We start from the raw sequence: 21,926 nt of genomic DNA, 5'->3' as shown, positions 1-21,926 counted from the left end.
GAGCTACACCCTACCATACCTTTTCTTTCCTCTTCCCTATCTACCTTCCTCACCAGAAAGCATTTTGGAGGAATATTTGAAGCCTGATTCACGAAGTACATCTTTTATTCTGATGGTTACTTCTAACTGAAGATTACTCCCGTTTAGAATACTTTCCAGACTGAAGCCGGAAGTTTTCACAGCAGTGTTCCCACATGCTTCTAGGTGACGTAATGCAGCTTTGGCCTTATTCCACCCTGGAAGTAGTGGAGCAGAGCCACAAATAGGTGCCACATCTGCACGCTGATGTTCTTTCCTCTCCTTCCACGCCTTTGAAAGCATGATCTGGCATTTGCTCAATTTGTTTTCCATTGGTATATGAATCCCTTCTTAAGTCTTTGTTAAAAGGTGCATGGGAATAATATCCAGAGCTAAATAATACACAGGGTTCAAACAGTGCCACAAATGTCGAAAACATGTCAGTGACCCACACAATGTCTCAATCTAGTGCTTGGGCTAACGGCTTGACTTAGATGTGTAAATCATGTGCATTATGCTCCTGAGAGTGATCCAGGACCGTGAGAGGAAGCTTTATATTGGCGAACACTGAAAAGTTGCAGACTTCCTGCAAGCCCCGCTCCTAATCGGCTGTGGGGGCCTTTTCTTCTTTTAATGCTGCTTCCATGACAGGTGTGCTTCAGTGTCGAAGCCTTCCAGAGATTTGAAGTCTGAATCTAAAAAACATTAGTCAAGGCATGGCTCTGCTGCTCTGACCAAAGAGAAATCAGTACACCGTCTGGTGCCAATCTGCCTTGCTCCCGACCCCTAGTTTGAAGCCAGTTTCACAACTTGTCCCACTGCACCCTGAATATCTGATAGAGACTTCTAGCTGCAGATTCCTTACCTTTGATTTTCCCCAGGCGTCAGGCTAGATCTGGAAACTTTTGTCCGAGCAGTATGCCTGCGGGCGCTGTTGGGTGGCTCCATTTGGCTCTGTGGCATTGTTTGCACCGAAAGTGATGTTGCGGTCCCCTATATAGGCACCACCGAGTTGCGCGGGCATCAGTTCTTTTCGTTCCACACCAGTTAGCACAGATCCGGAGAGAGCTACCCCTCTGTCGCTTTTTGACAGGCCTTTGGTCAGCGTTTTGCTGAGTTTGTCTTTGTATGTCGAGGAGGTCGTCGAGGAAGGCTGGGTTCAAACAGTGTGGTGCCTGTCACCACACCATGTCAGTTACGGACCCCCATCTCATTTGCCTCTAATGCTTCGATCCCAACCAAGACTCCAAGTTGTGCTTGGACTGCTGGGCCATGGTGTTGAAGGCTTTGAGGGAGGGGTCCCTAAAGTTGCTTGCTGCCCTGCATTCAACGACACTGACACGCCTGACTCCTCAGAGGCCTTGGTCCTTGTTGAGAAGGTCAATGGACACACTCCAGGAGTCCCAAGTCCTCTTCATCCCATTTGAGGTCCTCAGGACACTTTGGGAAGAGGCACATAAAATAATAGTAGTGCAAGAAGGCTTCGACTTCACCGCATCCATCAGCCGACGAGATGAGAGGGAAACATTGGCGTTACCGGCGTGGTTCTGCGGACTCGTTTCCCAGTTTGACTCTGCACCTCAACCGATTTCTGGGAGCCGGATAGACACCTGCTTATATTAGAGACCATCCGTCGCATATTCATGTGGACTGACCCTTCTGGGATGCCTTTAGGCCCCGTGAGGTCTGAGGCAGCTCATCCGGTTCCACGCTAGCAGGATCGGCTTATACTCCAATGGGGGTTTCATGGATCAGGACCAGCGCCTAACATACCTGTGTGACCTTCTCTGGCGCCCACAGTTGCCAGATTGTTGCCTGAGCCTTATTTTCACACAGCCAGGCATGGGATAAGATTGGGAGGAGGTCACTGGACCCTTTATAATACCATTTAGAGAGTAGGTTGGACTGATATGAGGAGCTAGGAGACCTCAGTGGTCTACAGATACTGGCTTGCTCTCTTCCCCCTCCTGTGGCTACAGAGTAAGGAGCGTCCTATGCAATGGTGGTTCTCAACCTCGAACCCTCAGCGGCTGTCAAGACGAACAACTTACAGAAGTGCTTCAGCCTGGGGCTTCTATATCCAAACCCCTTCTGCCTGTTAACATAGCACTTAGACATCGTGCTGGGAACTTGCCCCTAGCGCAGCACAGGAGCTCCTGTAAATAGGACGATCCTTGGCCGCCATCGCCCTGCAGCAGGTGACCCTAACATCCTCAGTCAACACTCCACCCCTCAGAGCTTAGTAGTCCAAGTCTTAACTTCACATGGCATAGTCGCCTCCGCTTCCCTGGACAGAGAATCCATGAGGCTGTACCATCTTGGGAAGATGTTTTCTTCTACCAGCCTAGCCCCGAGGTTGGTGCTTATTGGGCTGTTTCTCACACACCATTTGGGATATGGTAGCGCAAGTGCTGCATCAGGTCCCGGTACAGGCCCGGGGCATACTCTCCCAAGCAGCAAAAGACGAGGGACACAGTGAAGTTCACCATTCGGTGTGGCTTAGATATGACTAACCTGCTAGGCAGACAGGTTGTCAACAGTGGCTTTCCATGCCTGGCTGAGAGCATCATGTTTTTTAGGGGATGGCCAGGCAAACCTGATAACCGTGCCCTTCGATGGCACTCACTTGTTTGGTGAGAAGACAGACTCGGTGCTTAAGCGCTTTAAGCACTTGGTTACGGCCAAGTCTTTGGGCCTCTGGGAACCCCTGTCCACCATCTGCCTTTTCCCTCTTTCGATTCAACAGAAGAGAAGTAGTACAGTGCCAGCCCTTTGCCAGCCGGTTGGCTGCCCTACACAACCAACCCAGGCTATATGATGGCACACGGTTCCTTCAGACCTAGAAGGGCTGCAGGCCAGAATTTGTCTGCCACCCAGCCCCCGGCAGCTTCAACCTCAAAAGCCCTTCTAATTAGGCTCTGCAGGAACAGGCTGACCCAGGTGTGGAGAGACTACATCATCATTTCCTCCTCTGGCAGACCATAACATTGGACGCATGGATATTGCAGAACATCAGGAGGGGCAATGCCCTGCCTTTCTAATCCTTTCCTTTCCCCATTCTGTCAACATTCAAGCTGCTAGCGGAGGATCATTTGTCAGTGCTCCGAGAGGAAGTTACAGCTCTCTTGGCCAAGAGAGCCATAGAAAGGGTCCCAATATCAGAATTAGGCAGTGGTTATTCCTGGTACTGTCTAATACCCAGAAAGAACAAGTGTCTTCGCCCTGTTCTAGACCTACAGACCGTAAATCTCTTCCTCAGAAAGAAGTTCAAGATATTCATTTTGGCTCTGGTCTTCTCTGCCCTAGACCTAGAACACTGGTTGGTAGTGCTGGGTTTACAGGATGCGTATTTTCATATTTCCATTCTGCCTGCCCACAGGCATTACCTGCGGTTCAAGGTAGACCACGAAGACTTTCAGTTCACTGTGCTGCCATATGGCCTCACCAGCTCCGCTCGGGTGTTCACCAAGGTGATGGCAGTGAGCACAGCTCATCTGCGTAGGGCAGGTGTTTGTCTTCCCCTACCTCGATGACTGGCTGTTGAAAGCGAGGTCAGCCCAGGCTGTTGTCTCCCACCTCCAGACTATGGCTAATCTTCTGCATTTGCTGGGATCCACTAAAGTGCAGAAGTCACACCTGACTCCCTCTAAGACTCTCTGTAGGGAGCTGGCTTCTGGCTGCAGTGCCCCCCATTTTTTGCCTGGGTTTTAGATGCAACTTAGACTGAAGTGCACTGGGTTCCTGCTAAACAGGTTCCCAGTGCCAGTGTTCCTTCCCTAAAACAAGACAACTGGTCATTTAATCCCCAGGTGACCTGGCCATTCAGCCCCCTGTAAGTCCCTAGTAAATGGAATGCCTATTACCTAGGGTTTCGGTACTAAGGAGGGCTCCTCAGAGCTGCAGCACAACTTGTGACACTCTGAAGGACCCAGCACCAACCTTATGCAGAATGCCATTGCATGCTGCATGACAAGGTGCTCCCAAATTTGAAAACACGACATGGCACCCAGCCTCTGTGCCATGTCCCCTAACACTGCATGCAATATATGTAAGCCATCCCTCTAGCAGACCTTACAGGCAGGGTGCATAATTACATGTGAGGGCATATATGCATGAGCAAATATGCCCCTACTATGTCTGTCGATTCCTAGACATATTAAGTGTACAGGGTAGCTATTTTAAATGCAGGTGCTACACACCAGTTGTAGGAAAATGGCTCCCGTGACCAGGGAATTTCCCTAAGGGCTGCAGCATGTGTTGTGCCACCCTAAGAGACCCCTCACCTAACACAGGCACACTGCCATTACAGATTGTGTGTTGGTGGGGAGAAAAGGGCAAAGTAGACATGGCATCCCCCTCAGGATGCCATGCCCACAAAATACTGCCTGTGGCATAGGTAAGTCACCCCTCTAGCAGGCCTTACAGCCCTAAGGCAGGGTGCACTATACCACAGGTGAGGGCATAGCTGCATGAGCAATATGCACCTACAGTGTCTAAGTCTATTCTTAGACATTGTAAGAACAGTGTGGCCATATTAAGTATATGGTCTGGGAGTTAGTCAAAAACGAACTCCACAGTTCCATAATGGTGGCACTGAATACTGGGAAGTTTGGTATCAAATTTGTCAGAATAATAAACCCACACTGATGCCAGTGTTGAATTTATTTTAAAAAATGCACACAGAGGGCATCTTAGAAGATGCCCCCTGTATTTAACCCAGTCCTTCAGTGCAGGACTGACTGGTCTGTGCCAGCCTGCCACTGAGATGAGTTTCTGCCCCCCTGGGGTGAGAGCCTTTGTGCTCTCTGAGGGCAGAAACAAAGCCTGCACTGGGTGGAGGTGCTTCTCACCTCCCCTGCAGGAACTGTAACACCTGGTGGTGAGCCTCAAAGGCTCATGCCTTTTGTTACAGCACCACAGGGCATCCCAGCTAGTGGAGATGCCCGCCCCTCCGGCCACTGGCCCCACTTTTGGCGACAAGGCTGGAGGAGATAATGAGAAAAACAAGGAGTCACCCACCAGTCAGGACCGCCCTTAAGGTGTCCTGAGCTGACCCCTGCCTTTAGAAATCCTCCATCTTGAGATTGGAGGATTCCCCTCAATAGGATTAGGGATGTGCCCCCTCCCCTCGAGGAGGCACAAAGAGGGTGCAGCCACCCTCCAGGACAGTAGCCATTGGCTACTGCCCTCCTGACCAAAACACCCCCCTAAATTCAGTATTTAGGGGCACCCCAGAACCCAGGAAATCCGATTCCTGCAACCTGAACTAAGGACTGCTGACCTACAAGCCCAGCAGAGACGACGGAAGACAACTGCTGCTTTGGCCCCAGCCTTACCGGCCTGTCTCCTGACTCGAAAACCTGCAACCAGCGACGCATCCAACAGGGACCAGCGACCTCTGAAGCCTCAGAGGACTGCCCTGAATCCCATGATCAAGAAACTCTCGTGAGCAGTGGCTCTGCTCAACAACCAGCAACAAACTTGCAACTTTTCTTCAACTTCAAAGGCCTCTCTTTTCCAGCCGGAAGAGTGAGGCTTCACACTCTGCCCCCAGCTCGAGATCTAGAGGACAAACACCACAGGGAGGACTCCCTGGCGACTGCGACCCTGTGAGAAGCCCAAGACGACCCCCCTGGACCACCACAGTGACACCTGCAGAGAGAATCCAGAGGCTCCCCCTGACCGCGACTGCCTGTAACAAGGGACCTGACGCCTGGACCAGGCACTGCATCCGCAGCCCCCAGGCCAAGAAGGAACCGAACTTCAGTGCAGGAGTGACCCCCAGGCAACCCTCTGCCTAGCCCAGGTGGTGGCTGGCCCGAAAAGCCCCCCTGTACCATGCCTGCACAGCTAGTGACCCCCGGGTCCCTCCATTGAAAGCAGTACAAAACCCAACAGCTGCTTTGCACACTGCACCTGGCAGCTCCGTGCCACTGAGGGTGTGTTTTGTGTGCCTACTTGTGCCCTCAATCCACCCCCCGTGCTCTACAAAAAAACCCTGGTCTGCCGCCCCCACCCCTCCCCCCAACGACACCATGACGCGGGTACTTACCTGCTGGCAGACTGGACCTGGAGCACCCCTGTTCTCCATAGGCACCTATGTGTTTTGGGCTCCTCTTTGACCACTGCACCTGACCTGAGCTGCTGGTGTGGTAAATTTGGGGTTGCCCTGAACTCCCAAAAGTGGGCTGCCTAAGAACTGAGACTTTTGTCTTACTTACCTCAGTCTAACCAATACTGACCTCCCCCAGGAACTGTTGTTGATTGCACTGTCTACTTTTAAAATAGCTTATTGCAATTTTAACAAAAACTGTATATGTTGCTCTAATTCAAGGTTCCTAACTTACCTGTGTGGAGTACCTTGCATTTTATGTATTTACTTCAAATATTGAACTTGTGGTTCCAAAAATAAATTAAGAAAAGAGATTTTTCTATATAAAAACTATTGGCCTGGAGTTAAGTCTGAGTGTTTGTTCCTCGTTTATTCCCTGTGTGTACAACAAATGATTAACACTACCCTCTGCTCGACCACACTACCACAAAATAGAGCATTAGAATTATCTAATTTTGCCACTATCTTACCTCTAAGGGGAACCCTTGGACTCTGTGCACACTGTCTCTTACTTTGAAATAGTATATTTAGAGCCAACTTCCTACACCGGTCACTACGAGTTCCCCAGCCATATGGTGATTTCCCTGAACCCTGGTATGTTTGGTAACCCTTCACTAATTGCAGTGATGGATTTATTAAGAAATGCTAAGGGGCCATCTTAGGTGTGCCCTCTAAAATCGTTCTAGCAACTAGTGTTCTGACTGACTGGTCCTGACCAGTTCAACCACCACAGACGCGGTTCTCGCCCCCCACGGTACGAGCCAGCGCTTTCGAGGGCCTGGTCCTTCCAGGGCAGGGTGCTTCTCAGGCCTTGCCACCTGTATAATGTGACCCGGATCTCTCCAAATGGAGATGACCAGCCCCCCATGTCCTGACCACACTTTTGGCAGCAGCACAGGTGGAAAAATTAGTTAAATTAGGAGTGCCCACTTCATGTCAGTCCCACCCCTAAGGAGGACAAGTGGAAGTGGACACTACTTTTCATGTTCCTCCATCTTGCTCAGACGAAATTAGGCCACTAGGGTTCGACAGCCTAAGAATGCCCAGACAAAGAAGAGTTGCGCTTGTAGAAGAGGAAAAGAAGCAGCAGCTGACCTGGAATCCGCCCCACTGGCCTGCCTGCTGACCTCGAAGGATCCTGCACAAGAAGCCAACTCACCCAGCCTTCAATAAAGACTCGAGTCTCCTGTGGGCAGAGGACTGGCCCTGCAAGAAGAAAACTCCAAAGAAAAGACTGCAGCTGCTGGACACCGGAAACCTGATACCAGAAGGGACCATGGCACCTAATGTCAACTACCTGAGGTGAAGCCAACCAACGTGCCAGCCTGGGTCCCCAGCTGCCCAAATACCGAGTCCAGTGTAGTCTCACCCATCTTGGACTCTCCTGAGATGCCTGCGGCCTCTAGACACAGCCCCCCTCTCCCACAGGCTTGTGGAGAGAGAAAATCAGACAGCTACAGCAACCACTGCGCCTGTAACCCCTGACCCCAGATGAGGCAGGTCATCGGGGCCAAAAGCATCCCCTACCTCCTAAGAGCTTGAGTCCACCCCTGCTGGACTTCCCCCCCACAACACCTGCAGCCTCAACACATAGGACCGCCTGACCTCACGTGCTCCCAGACGTGAAAACATGATGCTTAGACACCCCTGCATCTGTCGCCCCTGGGTACAGGAAAATAGGACCAAAAGTGCACCTACATTCCCGATCATCTCAAGTCTACTACCTGCTTGTGTGTTGTCCCTAACTGGCTTACCAGCCAGAGCCTGCAGCCTGTTTGTCCCAGGGTCAAACTCCCATAGGAAACCATTGGGCAGCCAACACCTTAATGCACCTCTGCACTCGGCCACCCGGTGTAATGTGTTGGTGTGGTGCCGACCACTGCCCAGTACTTACCTTAACTCCCAGAGTTCTCATTTATTGCTTCAGTGAGTACTATAGTTGCTTAGCACTACCCTCTAAGTCTAACAGCTCGCCCACACTAACACAAATAGAGCATGAGTCCTATCTACTTATGCTTATCCAATACCAATTGGGGATCCACTGGACTCTCTACAGTGTACTTTGTTAGTGCACTATATAGAGAGCCAGCTTCCTACACTCTTTCATAAGAGCTGTTCTGAACACAGTGAAGTTTTGGGATTATCCCCCTGAGCAGCGAGTCCAGGATATTCAGGCTATGATGCAGATGTTTCGGCCTCTATCCTAGGTTTCGGAGACTCTGACTGAGACTGCTGGGCCTAGTGTCCTCATGGACCCTGCTGGTAAAACATGCCAGATGGCATATGCAGGCTCTGCAGTGGGACCTGAAGTTCCAATGGGCGCAGCATCGGGGAAGTCTCTCTGACATGGTCCAGATCTCGCAGGGAGCTGCAACGGACCTGCAGTGGTGGACTATGAACTGCAATTGGGTCAGAGGCAGACTCCTCACCCTTCCCAAAACCAGACCTCACAGTAATGACAGATGCATCACTTCTGGGATGGGGTGGCCATCTGGGAGAGGTGGAGATCACAGAACCCTGGTCTCCAGTGGAATCCAGACTCCACATCAACATGTTGGAGCTCTGTGTGATAAGACTAGCCTTGAAGGCATTTCTTCCCTCTGTCAAGGGGAAGTTGGTGCATGTGTTCAGACAATACCACTATGTGGTACTGCAACAAGCAGGGCAGTGTGGGGTAGTGGACCCTTTGTCAAAAGACCCTGTATCTCCAGACAAGGCAGGAACAGCAGGGTATAACCCTGGTGATTCAACACTTGGCAAGTTCTCTGAGCGCCAGGGTGGACAAACTCAGCTGGCGATGCCTAGCGGATCATGAGTGGGATCTCCATTTGAAGGTGGTGCAAGGCCTTTCAGCAGTGGGGAGAGCCTTGGTTAGATCTATTTGCATCCGAAGAGAACGAGCAATGTCAGCAGTATTAGGTGTTGGCGTTTCCAAGGTGGCAATCGCTAGGCGACGCTTCAACTGGCAAGTGGAGTTCAGGCCTCTTGTACGCCTTTCCACCCGTACCACTCCTGCCCAGAGTTCTCAAGAAGATCAAGAACGACCCAGCCCAAGTTGTCCTTGTGGCTCCGGACTGGGCATAGAGAGTCTGGTATTTCGAGCTTCTGAAAATGAGCATTGATCCTCAGATCAGGCTGCCTCATTGAGAGGATCTTCTGTTGCAGCAGCAGGGGAGGGTTCTCCATCCCAACCTGACAACTCTGTGCCTTCATGCATCGAAATTCAGTGACAACAGTTGACAGCTTTTGACCTTCCTCCTGAAATCTCTAACATTATCTTGGCAACTAGGCATTCCTCCACAAAAACGTATATGCCTGCCGTTGGCAAGGATTTGTAAAGTATTGTACAGAGAAGTATATAGATCTTCTTTCTGCTTCTCTGCCTGTTATGCTGTTTTCATGTTTTCTCTTGCCAAACAGGGCTCTGCTCTGGGGACTCATAAGGGCCATCTTTCTGCTCTGTCCACCTTTCTGCGGCTACCTGACCAAACCTCACTGTTTAAGTCCCCTATTGTAAATAGTTTTTTTAAAAGGGCTTGTGCATATGTTTCCACCCACGACTTTTATCATGCCTCAGTGGGATCTTAACCTAGTTCTCATTGACCTCGTGTGCTCCCTGCGAGCCTCTGCACAGTTGTCCCCTGTGGCTGCTTACCATCAAGACAGCCTTCTTAGTGGCAATAAAATCTTCCCAGAGGGTTAATGAGATACAGGCCTGGTCATCCATGCCCCACCATATCTCACAATGTTCCCAGACACGGTAGTGATGCAAACCATGCCTCTTTCCTTCCAAAGGTGGTGACCCCATTTCATATGGGTCAAACTGCCCACCTTCTTCGCTTCCCCACATCACTCTAAGGAAGAGGAGTGACTCCACTGGCTGGACCCAAAAAGAGCATTTTTGTTCTACCTTGACCACACAGTGTGTCCCGGGTGGATGACCAACTCTTCGTGGGGTATGTGGGTACAAAGAAGGGTCAGGCAGTACAGAAACAGACTATTTTGTGCTCGTCGTTCTGTTTCAAGATCTGCTAAGCTCTGGGTAGGAAGCTGCCTCCTGAGGGCTTACGAGCCCATTCCACCAGGGGGAAAGCTGCAACCATCGTGTTAGCTTTTGGAACCCATTCCTGGACATCTGTCAGACAGCAGTGTGGGAGTCACTGCACACCTTAGCCAAACACTACTGCCTGCACAGTCAGGTCCGCTGGGATTGGCATTTCACCTATTCGGTCCTGCAGGACTTCCTAGTCTGAAAACATTTTTCCGCAGCCCACCGCCAGAAGGATATGATTGCGTATCTAATCAAAGGTAAGGAATCTGCAGCTAGAAGTTTCTATCAGATGGACAATTTACTTATCTTCGGTAACACCTCTGGTAGAGACTTTTTCTACCTACAGATTCCTTACACCCACCCGTGCCTCCTCGCTCTGCGGACTTATTAACTAGGGTCAAGATGATCTTTTTCAGGGCCCTAGTTTGGACACACACATGCTCCAGTTCTTGTTATGTCTCTGCACTTCTGGCATAGAAAGTCATGATTAAAGTAACTGATGCCCGCGTACCTGGGTTGTGCCTATATAGGTGACTGTGACGTCACTTCCGGTGTCAGCGCCACATGGAGCCACCCGATGGCACATGCAAGGGTGTTGCTAGAGCAAAATTTCCAGACCCAGTAAGGAATTTGCAGCTAGATAGTCTCTACTACATTGGTTCCCAACATGTAGTCCGGGGACCCCTGGTAGTCGTGAAGTCTCCTCAGGGGGTCTGAGACTGTTCTACCCTGTCTGCCATTTTAGCCCCTCAAGCCTGCCTCTGGTAGAGCACTGACTTTGGTGCGTTCTTCCATTCTTGCCCTATGACAGTTCCTTCCTCATCAATGCTGGTCCCACTGACATCAGAGGTTGAGTCCTCACTGACTGATGTTTGACCAAGAACCAAATCTGTCTCAACCCGGACCAAGGTCACACTGTGTCTCCACTCCAGTGCACCTGTCTCCTAGAAGTTCTAACTCAAACTGAATACTTCCACAGTGCCTTTCTCAGAGGCTCCAGCATTTTATTGGCTCAGATTATGACCAGACTTTTCCATTACACAACAATGATGTGGATGGTTTACCACCCATGCTCTGATGACTGCTGTGTATACATGGATTTGCAGGAAGGCAGTTGGCTTAATACTGCCTCTTATACTGGGATGATAACACCCCCACCCCTCCTAAAACAGAGCAGTGTGCTTCATATGTCATTGTCATTAGCTACCTTCAGCTGAAGTAAAGATAAATGTCCTTACTAGGATTTTGTACACTCAGCAAGCCCCAGCCTAGTGCTTACTTGTGTTTTCTGAAGCTGTAACTGACATCCATATAGGCACTTGGGCTAAGCCTTGCTCATGACCACCAGTGATAAGGCAAGTGGCCACATGCCACAGACTGGCACCTGGTGACCTGAGTTTTCTTACACATCACCCTATTCCTGAGAGTTTGGTGGCCCAGGCCACTACCATAAAGTAATTCCTATTTTGTTTCCCACAGTTCCTCCAGATAGCAAGTCGAAAAGGATTGAGACATTCAGTAAGTAAATGTTTTCTTCTTCCTTTTGGGAGATGGCCAGGGAGGTATTACCAGCAGTCCCAGTTGTTTTGGCCCTCAATGGCTCAAACCATCCAAGATTGCCTGGATGCCACCAAATATTTGATGCTACCTATTGCTTGGAGCCAGCAGTGGCCACTAACCTGCTTTGCCATCATGCCTGGAAGCAATACCCTGGATGTTTGGAGATGTGCTGACATCACTTATGGGATATGCCTTTCAGTTGGTCATACCGATTTGGTGAGACGGTAGCCCTCAAACACTTTAGCAAAAACAGAACCTTGGTGAGTTCCTTGGGCTTTTCCCCAGTTTATCAGTTTCCCTACAAGTCTTGCTCTTTCTGAGGCTACACCAGAGTGCTGGCCCTGCCACACTAGTACTTTTGTGGCTGTGGGTTTCTCTAGGGCTAAGAAAGGTAAAGCAATGCAGCAAAGGACTCAGCCAATGTGTATAGTCCTCTGATTTGAGATCTGCTACATATTAGTGGAGAGATAGCCTCTGGAACTACTGAGTGCTTGTTCCCCCTGGTCCAAGGCTACCTCTCCATAGGCAAGTGGAGTGCCAGTTATCTGCCATGCCACAACATGGTCTTTGGTGCCCATGCTCAAAAGGCATTGCTACCTTGTCTGGGGGAAGAGCATTTTGTTGTCCATTTTTGTGATGTGTTCTTTGTGCTCAGAGACCCCTCCACAGACCTGCCACATTAGGAAGTTCTGCTTTGATATCTGTCCTAAAGGAGAGGAATCTGCAGTTAGAATTATCCATCCAAGAACAAATTACTTTTGATAATGCTCAATCAGAAGATTCTGCACTGCCCTCCCACCTGTCCGTTCTGTGCAGTGGTCTCATCATTTACTACGGTCCCAAAATAGAGATCTGCTCTCTTGTACCTCTTGTGTGTGCTTCAAGCCAAAGAGCATGAAAAGTCATTCAATAGTCATTCAGAACCTGACGTTGAGATGTGGGGCTTGCATCTATGTGAGACTGTGTTCTGTCACTTCTGGGGTGGAACAAGACTAGTGCAGAGCCTCACAACAGCACCTAGCAGCGCACTAGAGCACTGCAGTGAAAATGTCCAGATCCAGTCTGGTGCCTGGGGATTAATATAAAGTTGCTGACTCTGGTAACAGAGTATCCCGCAGAAAGAATGTGATTAAAGATAAGTAACTTGTTCTTTGCTGCAGCAGGGTCATGATATTCAGGTTATGATTCCGATGTTTCAGCCTCTGACCTGGATCTCGTTAAGAGCAGCTCTGATGCTTCTTAGCCTCCTGTATCTTCCTGGTCAAATATACCAGGTGGAACATGGGGGCTCTACAATAGAATCTGAATCCTGATTTTGTAAGAGATGGTTCACAATTTGCAGTGGTGGCTGCTTGATCACAATTGGTCCAGTGACTGACCAATTTTCGTTCTCCACCCAGAGCAGTGTGTGGTGATTGACAGGTCACAACTGGCCTAAGAAGGTCATCTGGGGAGGTGGGGTTTATTGGACTCTGGTCTCCAGCGGAAATCTGTCTCATTATCAGTCTGTTGGGGTTGCGGACCATTCATTTGGTGCTGAAGGCTTGCTTGCCACCTATCAACGGGAGGCTAGTGCAAGTTCTCATGCACAACACCACCATGTGATACTGCAACAAGCAGGGCACAAGACAGCCCTAGGTCCTTTGCCCGAATTCTGTCCCTCTAAAGTTGTAGAATTTCAGCATTTTCCTGATCTCAAAACCCCTTGAGGTATTTTGAATGCTAGAGCGTTCAAACTAAGTAGGTGGCATCTGCCTCATCAGGAATGGCCCCTCAGTCTTGAAATGGCATAGGGCACCTTCAGTCAGGGGGAGACCACTGGCTGGATATTTTCCCCACCTTTGAAAGTGAATTGTGTCACAAGTTATGCGTGCTAATGTTTCAACTCAATGAGTTGTATGGTGGCTTGATTGGAGAAAGAGACTATTGTGTGCCTTGCTGTCCCTGCCTCTCCTTCCCTGATGTTTGAAGATAAAGAACGACCAAGCCCAAGTCATCCTATTGGCTCTGGTGTGGTCAAAGAGGCTGTGGTACATGGACCTTCCACGCTTGAGCATCTGCCATCCAATCACCACTGCAGCAGCGCAGCAGGGTCCACCACCTGAACTTGCACAGTCTACACCTTTTATGCATGGAGATTAACCAGTGGCAGTTAACTGTGTTTGAACTGCTGCCTGCACTGATGACAATCTCCCTGCCAGACACCTTTCTAAAAGATTCCATTTATGCCAGCCACTGGGACAGATATTTGTGGCATTGCGTGATCTCTGCAAGATTGACCCTTTACAAGTCAAGCTTCTGGGTGTTCTTTTGTTTTGTCTTTGGCCCAGCAAGACCTGCCTTACATTTGCCCCTGTGAAAAATGTGTCGGGACTTTCTAAGTTTCCTGGACCAAACATTGTTTTAAATAACCTGTTTTGATGCTTCTAAAGGTTTGACACATTTCCTCCTAAACCAATTTGGAATGCCACAGTGGGACTTTAATTTGTTCTTGGCGTTTCTCATATGCATGCTCTTAGACCTGATGCATAGCTGTTTGCTTTGTCTCTTGACTTTCAAGACTATCTTTGGCATTGCTATTATTTCAGCTCCTCGAATGACTGTGCTGCAGGCACTGTCGGTGAAAGTACTTTTCTCCCCAGGTAAATTGGTTTTGGGAACTTGGGCAGCCTTCTTGCTTAAAATTAAGAATCATTTCCAGATTATGCAATCTTTCACCTTGTCTACGTTCTTTGTGACCCTGAAAGAGGGTGCAGAAAGGGTAAACAAGCAATTGACGTCAGTGCGCACTGGTGGTGCTTCTACCCTTCTTCACTTGATCAGTTCTGAGGCAGTATAGAGCCAGCGCGGATAAATACATTCTCCAAGCAGTATACAGAAGCAGTGCTAGAAAATTATTCTAGTTACAGTCTCGGAAGTATTCAAAGTAGAGGAATCTGCAGTTAGAGTATTTACCAGAAGTGTTACCAAAGGTAAGTAGATTGTTCTTCTTTGGATTTAATTTCTTTTAATCTTTCGCTGGAGGTGGAAAGTAGTGTAGGGTTTCCACGTGTTTATCTAATGTCCTTTTTAATCTAGGCATTTTTTTTAATAAGAGCAGCTACTAGATAAATCTAACTTGCAAGGCTGATGTTTCAGTATTAATTGCTTAAAATTGTCACTGATATTTTACCTTGGTCCTCTGTATTAACACTCTGTGGATTTCATACTCTGCTTCAAATACCCAAATATAAGACACTAGCAACAAGGCCAAATTGTGAAACCGTTTGTCATAGTGATTGACACTTTAATCTTAACACCAAACTTTTCTTACCTGGGAAATCGTGTAAGGAAATGCCTCCTTGGCATGGTTACCCCCTGACTTTTTGCCTTTGCTGATGCTATGTTTTGATTTGAAAGTATGCTGAGGCCTGCTAACCAGTGTTCTTTCCCTAACCTGTACCTTTGTTTTCACAATTGGCACACCCTGGCACCCAGGTAAGTCCCTTGTAACTGGTACCCCTGGTACCAAGGGCCCTGATGCCAGGGAAGGTCTCTAAGGGCTGCAGCATATCTTATGCCACCCTGGGGACCCCTCACTCAGCAGACACACTGCTTGCCAGCTTGTGTGTGCTGGTGAGGACAAAACGAGTAAGTCGACATGGCAATCACCTCAGGGTGCCATGCCAACCTCACACTGCCTATGCAGTATAGATAAGTCACCCCTCTAGCAGGCCTTACAGCCCTAAGGCAGGGTGCACTATACCATAGGTGAGGGCACCAGTGCATGAGCACTGTGCCCCTACAGTGTCTAAGCAAAACCTTAGACATTGTAAGTGCAGGGTAGCCATAAGAGTATATGGTCTGGGAGTCTGTCAAACACGAACTCCACAGCACCATAATGGCTACACTGAAAACTGGGAAGTTTGGTATCAAACTTCTCAGCACAATAAATGCACACTGATGCCAGTGTACATTTTATTGTAACATACACCCCAGAGGGCACCTTAGAGGTGCCCCCTGAAACCTTAACCAACTACCCGTGTAGGCTGACTGGTTTTAGCAGCCTGCCACACTCGAGACATGTTGCTGGCCACATAGGGAGAGTGCCTTTGTCACTCTGTGGCTAGTAACAAAGCCTGCACTGGGTGGAGATACTTATCACCTCCCCCTTGCAGGAGCTGTAACACCTGGCGGTGAGCCTCAAAGGCTCACCCCCTTTGTTACAGCACCACAGGGCATTCCAGCTAGTGGAGTTGCCCGCCCCCTCCGGCCACGGCCCCATTTTTGGCGGCAAGGCCGGAGGAGATAATGAGAAAAACAAGGAGTCACTGGCCCAGTCAGGACAGCCCCTAAGGCAACCTGAGCTGAAGTGACTCTGACTTTTAGGAATCCTCCATCTTGCAGATGGAGGATCCCCCCCAATAGGGATAGGAATGTGACCCCCTCCCCTTGGGAGGAGGCACAAAGAGGGTGTAGCCACCCTCAAGGACAGTAGCCATTGGCTACTGCCCTCCCTGACCTAAACACACCCCTAAATTCTGTATTTAGGGGCTCCCCTGAACCTAGGAACTCAGATTCCTGCAACCTAAGAAGAAGAGGACTGCTAAGCTGAAAAACCCTGCAGAGAAGACGGAGACAACAACTGCTTTGGCCCCAGCTCTACCGGCCTGTCTCCCCCCTTCTGAAGAAACTGCTCCAGCGACGCTCTACCCAGGGACCAGCGACCTCTGAATCCTCAGAGGACTGCCCTGCTCTAGAAGGACCAAGAAACTCCTGAGAACAGCGGCCCTGTTCACCAAAGACTGCAACTTTGTTTCCAAAGAAGCAACTTCAAGACAACTGCGTTTCCCGCCGGAAGCGTGAGACTTGCTATTCTGCACCCGACGCCCCCGGCTCGACTTGTGGAGAAACAACACTTCAGGGAGGACTCCCCGGCGACTACGAGACTGTGAGTAACCAGAGTTGCCCCCCCCTGAGCCCCCACAGCGACGCCTGCAGAGGGAATCCCGAGGCTCCCCCTGACCGTGACTGCCTGACTCCCAGATCCCGACGCCTGGAAAAGACTCTGCACCGCAGCCCGCAGGACCTGAAAGATCGGAACTCCAGTGCAGGAGTGACCCCCAGGAGGCCCTCTCCCTTGCCCAGGTGGTGGCTACCCTGAGGAGCCCCCCCCCCCCCTTGCCTGCCTGCATCGCTGAAGAGACCCCTTGGTCTCCCATTGATTTCAACGACAAACCCGACGTGTGTTTGCACTCAGCACCCGGCCGCCCCCGTGCTGCTGAGGGTGTACTTTCTGTGCTAACTTGTGCATACAGAGCCAACTTCCTACATCGTGTTACTTAAATTATTTTGTCAGTACCTCAGGCAAAGCCATCCATTCACACATGACCAAAAACCTGTTTGTGGTGAAACCTAATAGGAAAGCTTTATGTCCTTCGTGTTGTCTTTGAGGTTTACTAGCATATCCAGTGTCTGAAAACTACATATCTGATTGGATTCTCTTAATGCTTCGGAGTTTTATTTTGTGAAATATGTTGTCTCACTGTTTGTGTTTGGATCCTAAATGAAGTGCCAGTTCCATCTTATGAATTTCTTCCCATTTAATCCTACAAGTCTGCTGTTATTATTTAGCTTTGCTTAATGGACACACATTTGACTGGTGTACAATGGTATGACATTTTGATGTGTAGATTGATTATGAGGTATGGATTTTGTGAACATATTGACTGCTTTTGGATAGATATTCTTTCAGGTATAATTTGGTTTCTGCCTGCTTCTCTAGCAATAGGAGGTGACTTTTAATTAGAACCTATGCTAGATTGGGTGGTTGATGCAGACTTTCATTGTCGCACCCAGGTTTGGCTTAAACGTATTAACTAATGTAGCTAAGTTGTGAAAGTTCTAGGTAATGTCTTACAACCAGGATAATTTTTTCTGTTTCTTTGATTTAGGCATTCAGAATCTTCACTTTAGGTATTCGTAGTACACAGTCAGTACACAGGTAAATGTAGCAATGGTGGCCATTATCTCGACTCCATGGCTGGAAAAAAAAATGAGGCAATAAGAATTTCCCAAAGGCGTGGCTCCAGCTAAATAAGTAAAGGTTGGAGGTTTCATTGCAGAGACCAGGAGCCTCAGAAGTGTACACTTCCAAGTATGAAAAACAAAATAGTATTTATGAAATGCTTGAAGTAACCTCAGACTCTGGTAATAACTTGCTTGGCCTTTTACTCCAGCCTTCTATCTGTTTGCCCAGTATGCCACTTCAGACTAGCTGCATGCAAATCAGTTTTTGTTCAGCTCCCTTGTGAACAATCCAACATGAACTGCAAGGCAAGGTGTAACTGTTGTGGTACGCTTTGTGGGTAAGCACCTTGGGTCTAGGATTCCTCTGTTAAATTGTTTTCTATAGATTTTTGTTTTATATGTGCATCTGTCATAAAACATAGGTTAATGGTCTATGTCCCTTCAGTAGTTGGCTAGTTTGACTATGAACATCTATAAGTTCATGATAATGTAAAAATTAACTAAGATTTCAGCAGAATGGAGGTCATAAATATTTTAGCTTCAGCAAATTAATTTATTTTCTGTCTTCTGTTCAATAGTTCATTTACTTGAGAAACTGTTCAGCGAACTCATTTCGCCCATTATTAGCCAGATTACAACCTAAAAATACACAGTGCAGCCGAAAATACAGAGAACATGAGACTTTTGACTAACATGCATATACAGAAGCCTTGAGAAAGGCCTGCACCAGATGGCCAGTAAAAGGCCAGTTGGCCCAGGACTTTCTCAAGACTTAAGAATTTCTCAAGAAATATATATCCTGTACAGATGGTTGAGAGAGAAGAATTCATTATTAATTGTACTGCACTTCACTCTAGTGCATTCTATATTTGAAATATATATTTCTAATATAAGTGAAAGCTCTAAGTGTCCATGCTCGTATTCACCCAATACAGGTGCAACAGAGATGCCCTAATGTTGGTTCTATGTCCAGTATGGAAACAAGCTGCACTATAGTGATGAGGCAAAAACAAGTCTGGGGTTTGCTTTTCCTTCCTTGTGGTGGGAAGTTCCTCTTGGAGCAGGTCAAATACTTTTTTTTTTTTTTTGCATTTGGCTGGTCTCTGAGGTAAGTCCTGAAACAATGATGGCCTATAATGTGGGCCATTGTATTTACTCGTGGCTAAATTGTAGGTATTTACCCATCAGTTTTGTTTTGATTATTTTAACTGTGGCAACCTCTAGCTCTGCTGTTAGCCTTTATAAACTAATTTCATTCCCAGTAAAGAAATACCACTTCTTATAAAGGCAAATCAAATGGAGGCACCAGCTGCAGTTCACCCTTAAGTGAACAATAATATACAGTAATCCAAATGAATTCATGAACATACCTGCTCTTGTATTCCTATTTAACTAGAAGCATCCCTTTTTGTTAAATGTGTTTGTAGTGCTTGAAGTAGGGATTATGTGAATCTTTCAGGGCCAGTGAGTGTCATTTCAGAATAAAGAGCAACTTCGATATTTCTTAAATTCTTTTTTTTTATTTTGAAATTTTTTAGAGTAGCAAAACCCTAGATCCTTCTAAAAATAGTGTTCCACAATATATTTTGTAAATTCTCTCTGGTTAGAACATTTCATTGTTTCACTATTAATTTGTTAATTATTGCTGTTGATTCATGATGGTGTGAATCTGAGAGTAGACCATATACAAGAGAGAATTTACTTGCCAGTAACGTTGGTTCTCTACGGTACTCCCATCTTCACTGATTACCAACTCTCCAGCCTCCTTACTGTATCATTGAAACTGCATGATAGTCATCTATGATGGGGAACTGAAGGAGGTAGCATCAAATATTTTGGCAATTTACATTTGTTCAACCTGTGCACTAGGATACAGTGGCTCGCTGGTGCAAGGCTAAAGTCATAGTCTTTTAATATGACAGGGGAATAGTCAAGATGTTGGTAATCTGTAAGGAGATAAAGTACCCAAATAAAATCATCGTTACTGGTAAGTAACTTCTCTTTTGTCTCGCCCCCCAGGTGTGTCGGTCACTTCCAGTAACACCGGAGTGCCAGACATCTCTGGCTCAGTTTACTCCAAAACTCAGGTATGTTTTTCAGCATCCCAATGTTTTTTGTGTGGGTGTGTATGATTGATGAGGTAACAGGATATACTGTGGTATTTCTAACTGTTTGCAAGTGAGTTCCTAGTGTAGTAGACCAACAAATGTACAGTGCATGTCTGATCAGAACTGCGATTGAAGCACATAAAGTAGGTTGAGTGGTCTTGCATGTAAGAGACAGTAATTAAGCGCTTGATGTTTAACTTAGAGATGTAGAGGCAGTGTATTCTCAACCAGGCATTAGAAGATGGACAGTGCAGGTTGAGGAGGATGGTGTTTGTTTAAAGTAGATCAGAATTTCATCCCAGTCGGAACATATCCCACCCACCTTGAAAAGCTCGAAGATCTGTGGTGTAGTCTATTCAACAACTTTGAAGCTTCATGATGCCATCTCCCATGTTGCTCTGCAGAGGTTTCTCACCCAGATGAGATTTAATAGGTGGATAACAACCTTGCGGTGGTGGTAATATAGGTAGGCAGCCAACTGCTTTATCCATTTGCTTGAACATGTCACAGTTACACATATGGGTACATGCAAGTTTTCTTAAACTCCTAAACAAACCAGTAAAGGCAACCAGTTTTGGGGTAATCATAAAGGTGTCCATGTAAAGGAGCCGTCAGGTTGGCTCCAATTTCGGGTTTGTTGTTGGGCGATGAGGCTTTTTACAGTTGGGTATCAGAAATTGTTTTTTTTTTTTGTTCAAAGGGTTAGTTTGACATTGTAACTGTAGAAGGACCAATGGGGTGAGCTGTGATGGGAAAGTTGCTTGCTGAAAAAGAAAAACCAAGACTCCCTTTGGCACACTCCTTAGTTAATGGTACATGGTATGCTGCTTTAGCCAGCACTTCCTTTTATGAGATTCAAGTGCTTGAATTATTGCTCCTTTGTCTAATGTCCCTTACATAAAGCAATTTGAGACGTGATCTTAGTATATTAGCCAATGTTGCCTCGCCACGTTGTTTGGGGCCTTTGACTGTTGAGAGATGAGCCAAAACACCACTTCCTGGTGGCCATTGGCAAGTTTCTTTGTAATTTATATGTAGCGGACACCAATATTCTTGTCCTATTGACAAGAGCACAACTGGAATTGCTTCTTTGTGTCCTTTTTCCATCTTTATGACCAATGTGGAATCTTGGACTAATAGAAGATATAGTACTCTTTCGTCATTTACATGTTGCTTCTTTCAACTTCACATTTTGAAGAACTTCTCACGCTCTCATTTCTGCAAGTGGCATCCTTGCTTAGCTACTGAAGTAGCATTTTGCTTAATCGCCCGAAAGGCGATTGAGAGGAATCAGGTGATTCAAAAGTATGGTGTTGTGCAAATCCCTGTTAAGTGAGAAATTCCAAGCCATCTAGAATTGCTGTTCATATAACTGCGTGCTTTGTAAATCTGAGTATTGTCCAGACATTACATCCTGTAGAAGGTCCTCCTCTTGCACAGAATGTTTTAAAATTAAGCAAGTCTATAGTAAGTCTTCAAGTAGGAAGTGCTGTATATATTCACCAAGGTCTTTTCTAACACACTGCCCATGTCGACACTGTTCCTAGTAAGTAGCATCTTAGTAAGATCACCTCTGAAGCTGCTCTGGCCTCCACACCACATGTGAAGAAACAGCCCTTGATCTGTTTGGGGCAGGCACTGTCAGTAAAGTAGTATACTATGGAAACAACTAAATCCAAAACCCAGCACTATATAAGAAGTCAGAATGCCACAAGGTCCGCCTGTTACCAGAAAAGTATTGATCTGATAAAGACTTCTAGCTGCAGATTACTTACCTTTAGAATTTCCAGGCGTCCGTTTGGAATCCAGAACTTTTGCTGAGCAATACCCTTGCATGCGCTGTCAGGTGGTGTAGTTCGGATCCGTGTCTGCATTGTTGGAGTTGTCTTTGACATCACAGTCACCTATAAAGGCACCACTAGATGCATGTACCTCAGTTCTTTTCCTTACGGGCTGCTTAAGCGCAGATTTGGAACAGAGCTACCCTTGGTCTTTTTTGACAGGCCTTTTTCAAACTTTTAGTCGACTTTTTTTTTTTTTTTTTGTCTGTGCGATGAGGACCTTGAGA

General features: G+C 47.4%; 1 protein-coding gene across 26 annotated transcripts in view; it reads left to right on the top strand.

The window, feature by feature from the left end:
- UBAP2L (ubiquitin associated protein 2 like) overlaps positions 1 to 21,926 on the top strand; it is a 756,258-nt gene that overhangs the window by 624,585 nt on the left and 109,747 nt on the right. For 21 of the 26 annotated variants that reach the window (XR_011200006.1, XR_011200007.1, XM_069218134.1 and 18 more), the window contains one exon: positions 19,770 to 19,837. The exons of the other annotated variants lie outside the window; for them this stretch is intronic. Coding sequence is in view for 19 of the 21 variants with exons in the window: in XM_069218134.1 (XP_069074235.1) it covers positions 19,770 to 19,837 (68 nt within the window). In the remaining 2 variants the exon portion in view is untranslated. The remainder of the gene's footprint in view (positions 1 to 19,769; positions 19,838 to 21,926) is intronic. 26 annotated transcript variants of the gene reach the window in all.

This window comes from Pleurodeles waltl, chromosome 12, assembly GCF_031143425.1.
Source record: "Pleurodeles waltl isolate 20211129_DDA chromosome 12, aPleWal1.hap1.20221129, whole genome shotgun sequence".
Taxonomy (NCBI): Eukaryota; Metazoa; Chordata; class Amphibia; order Caudata; family Salamandridae; genus Pleurodeles; species Pleurodeles waltl.
Note: the sequence above shows the minus strand (reverse complement) of the source record. Positions and strands in the feature narration are given on the sequence as shown.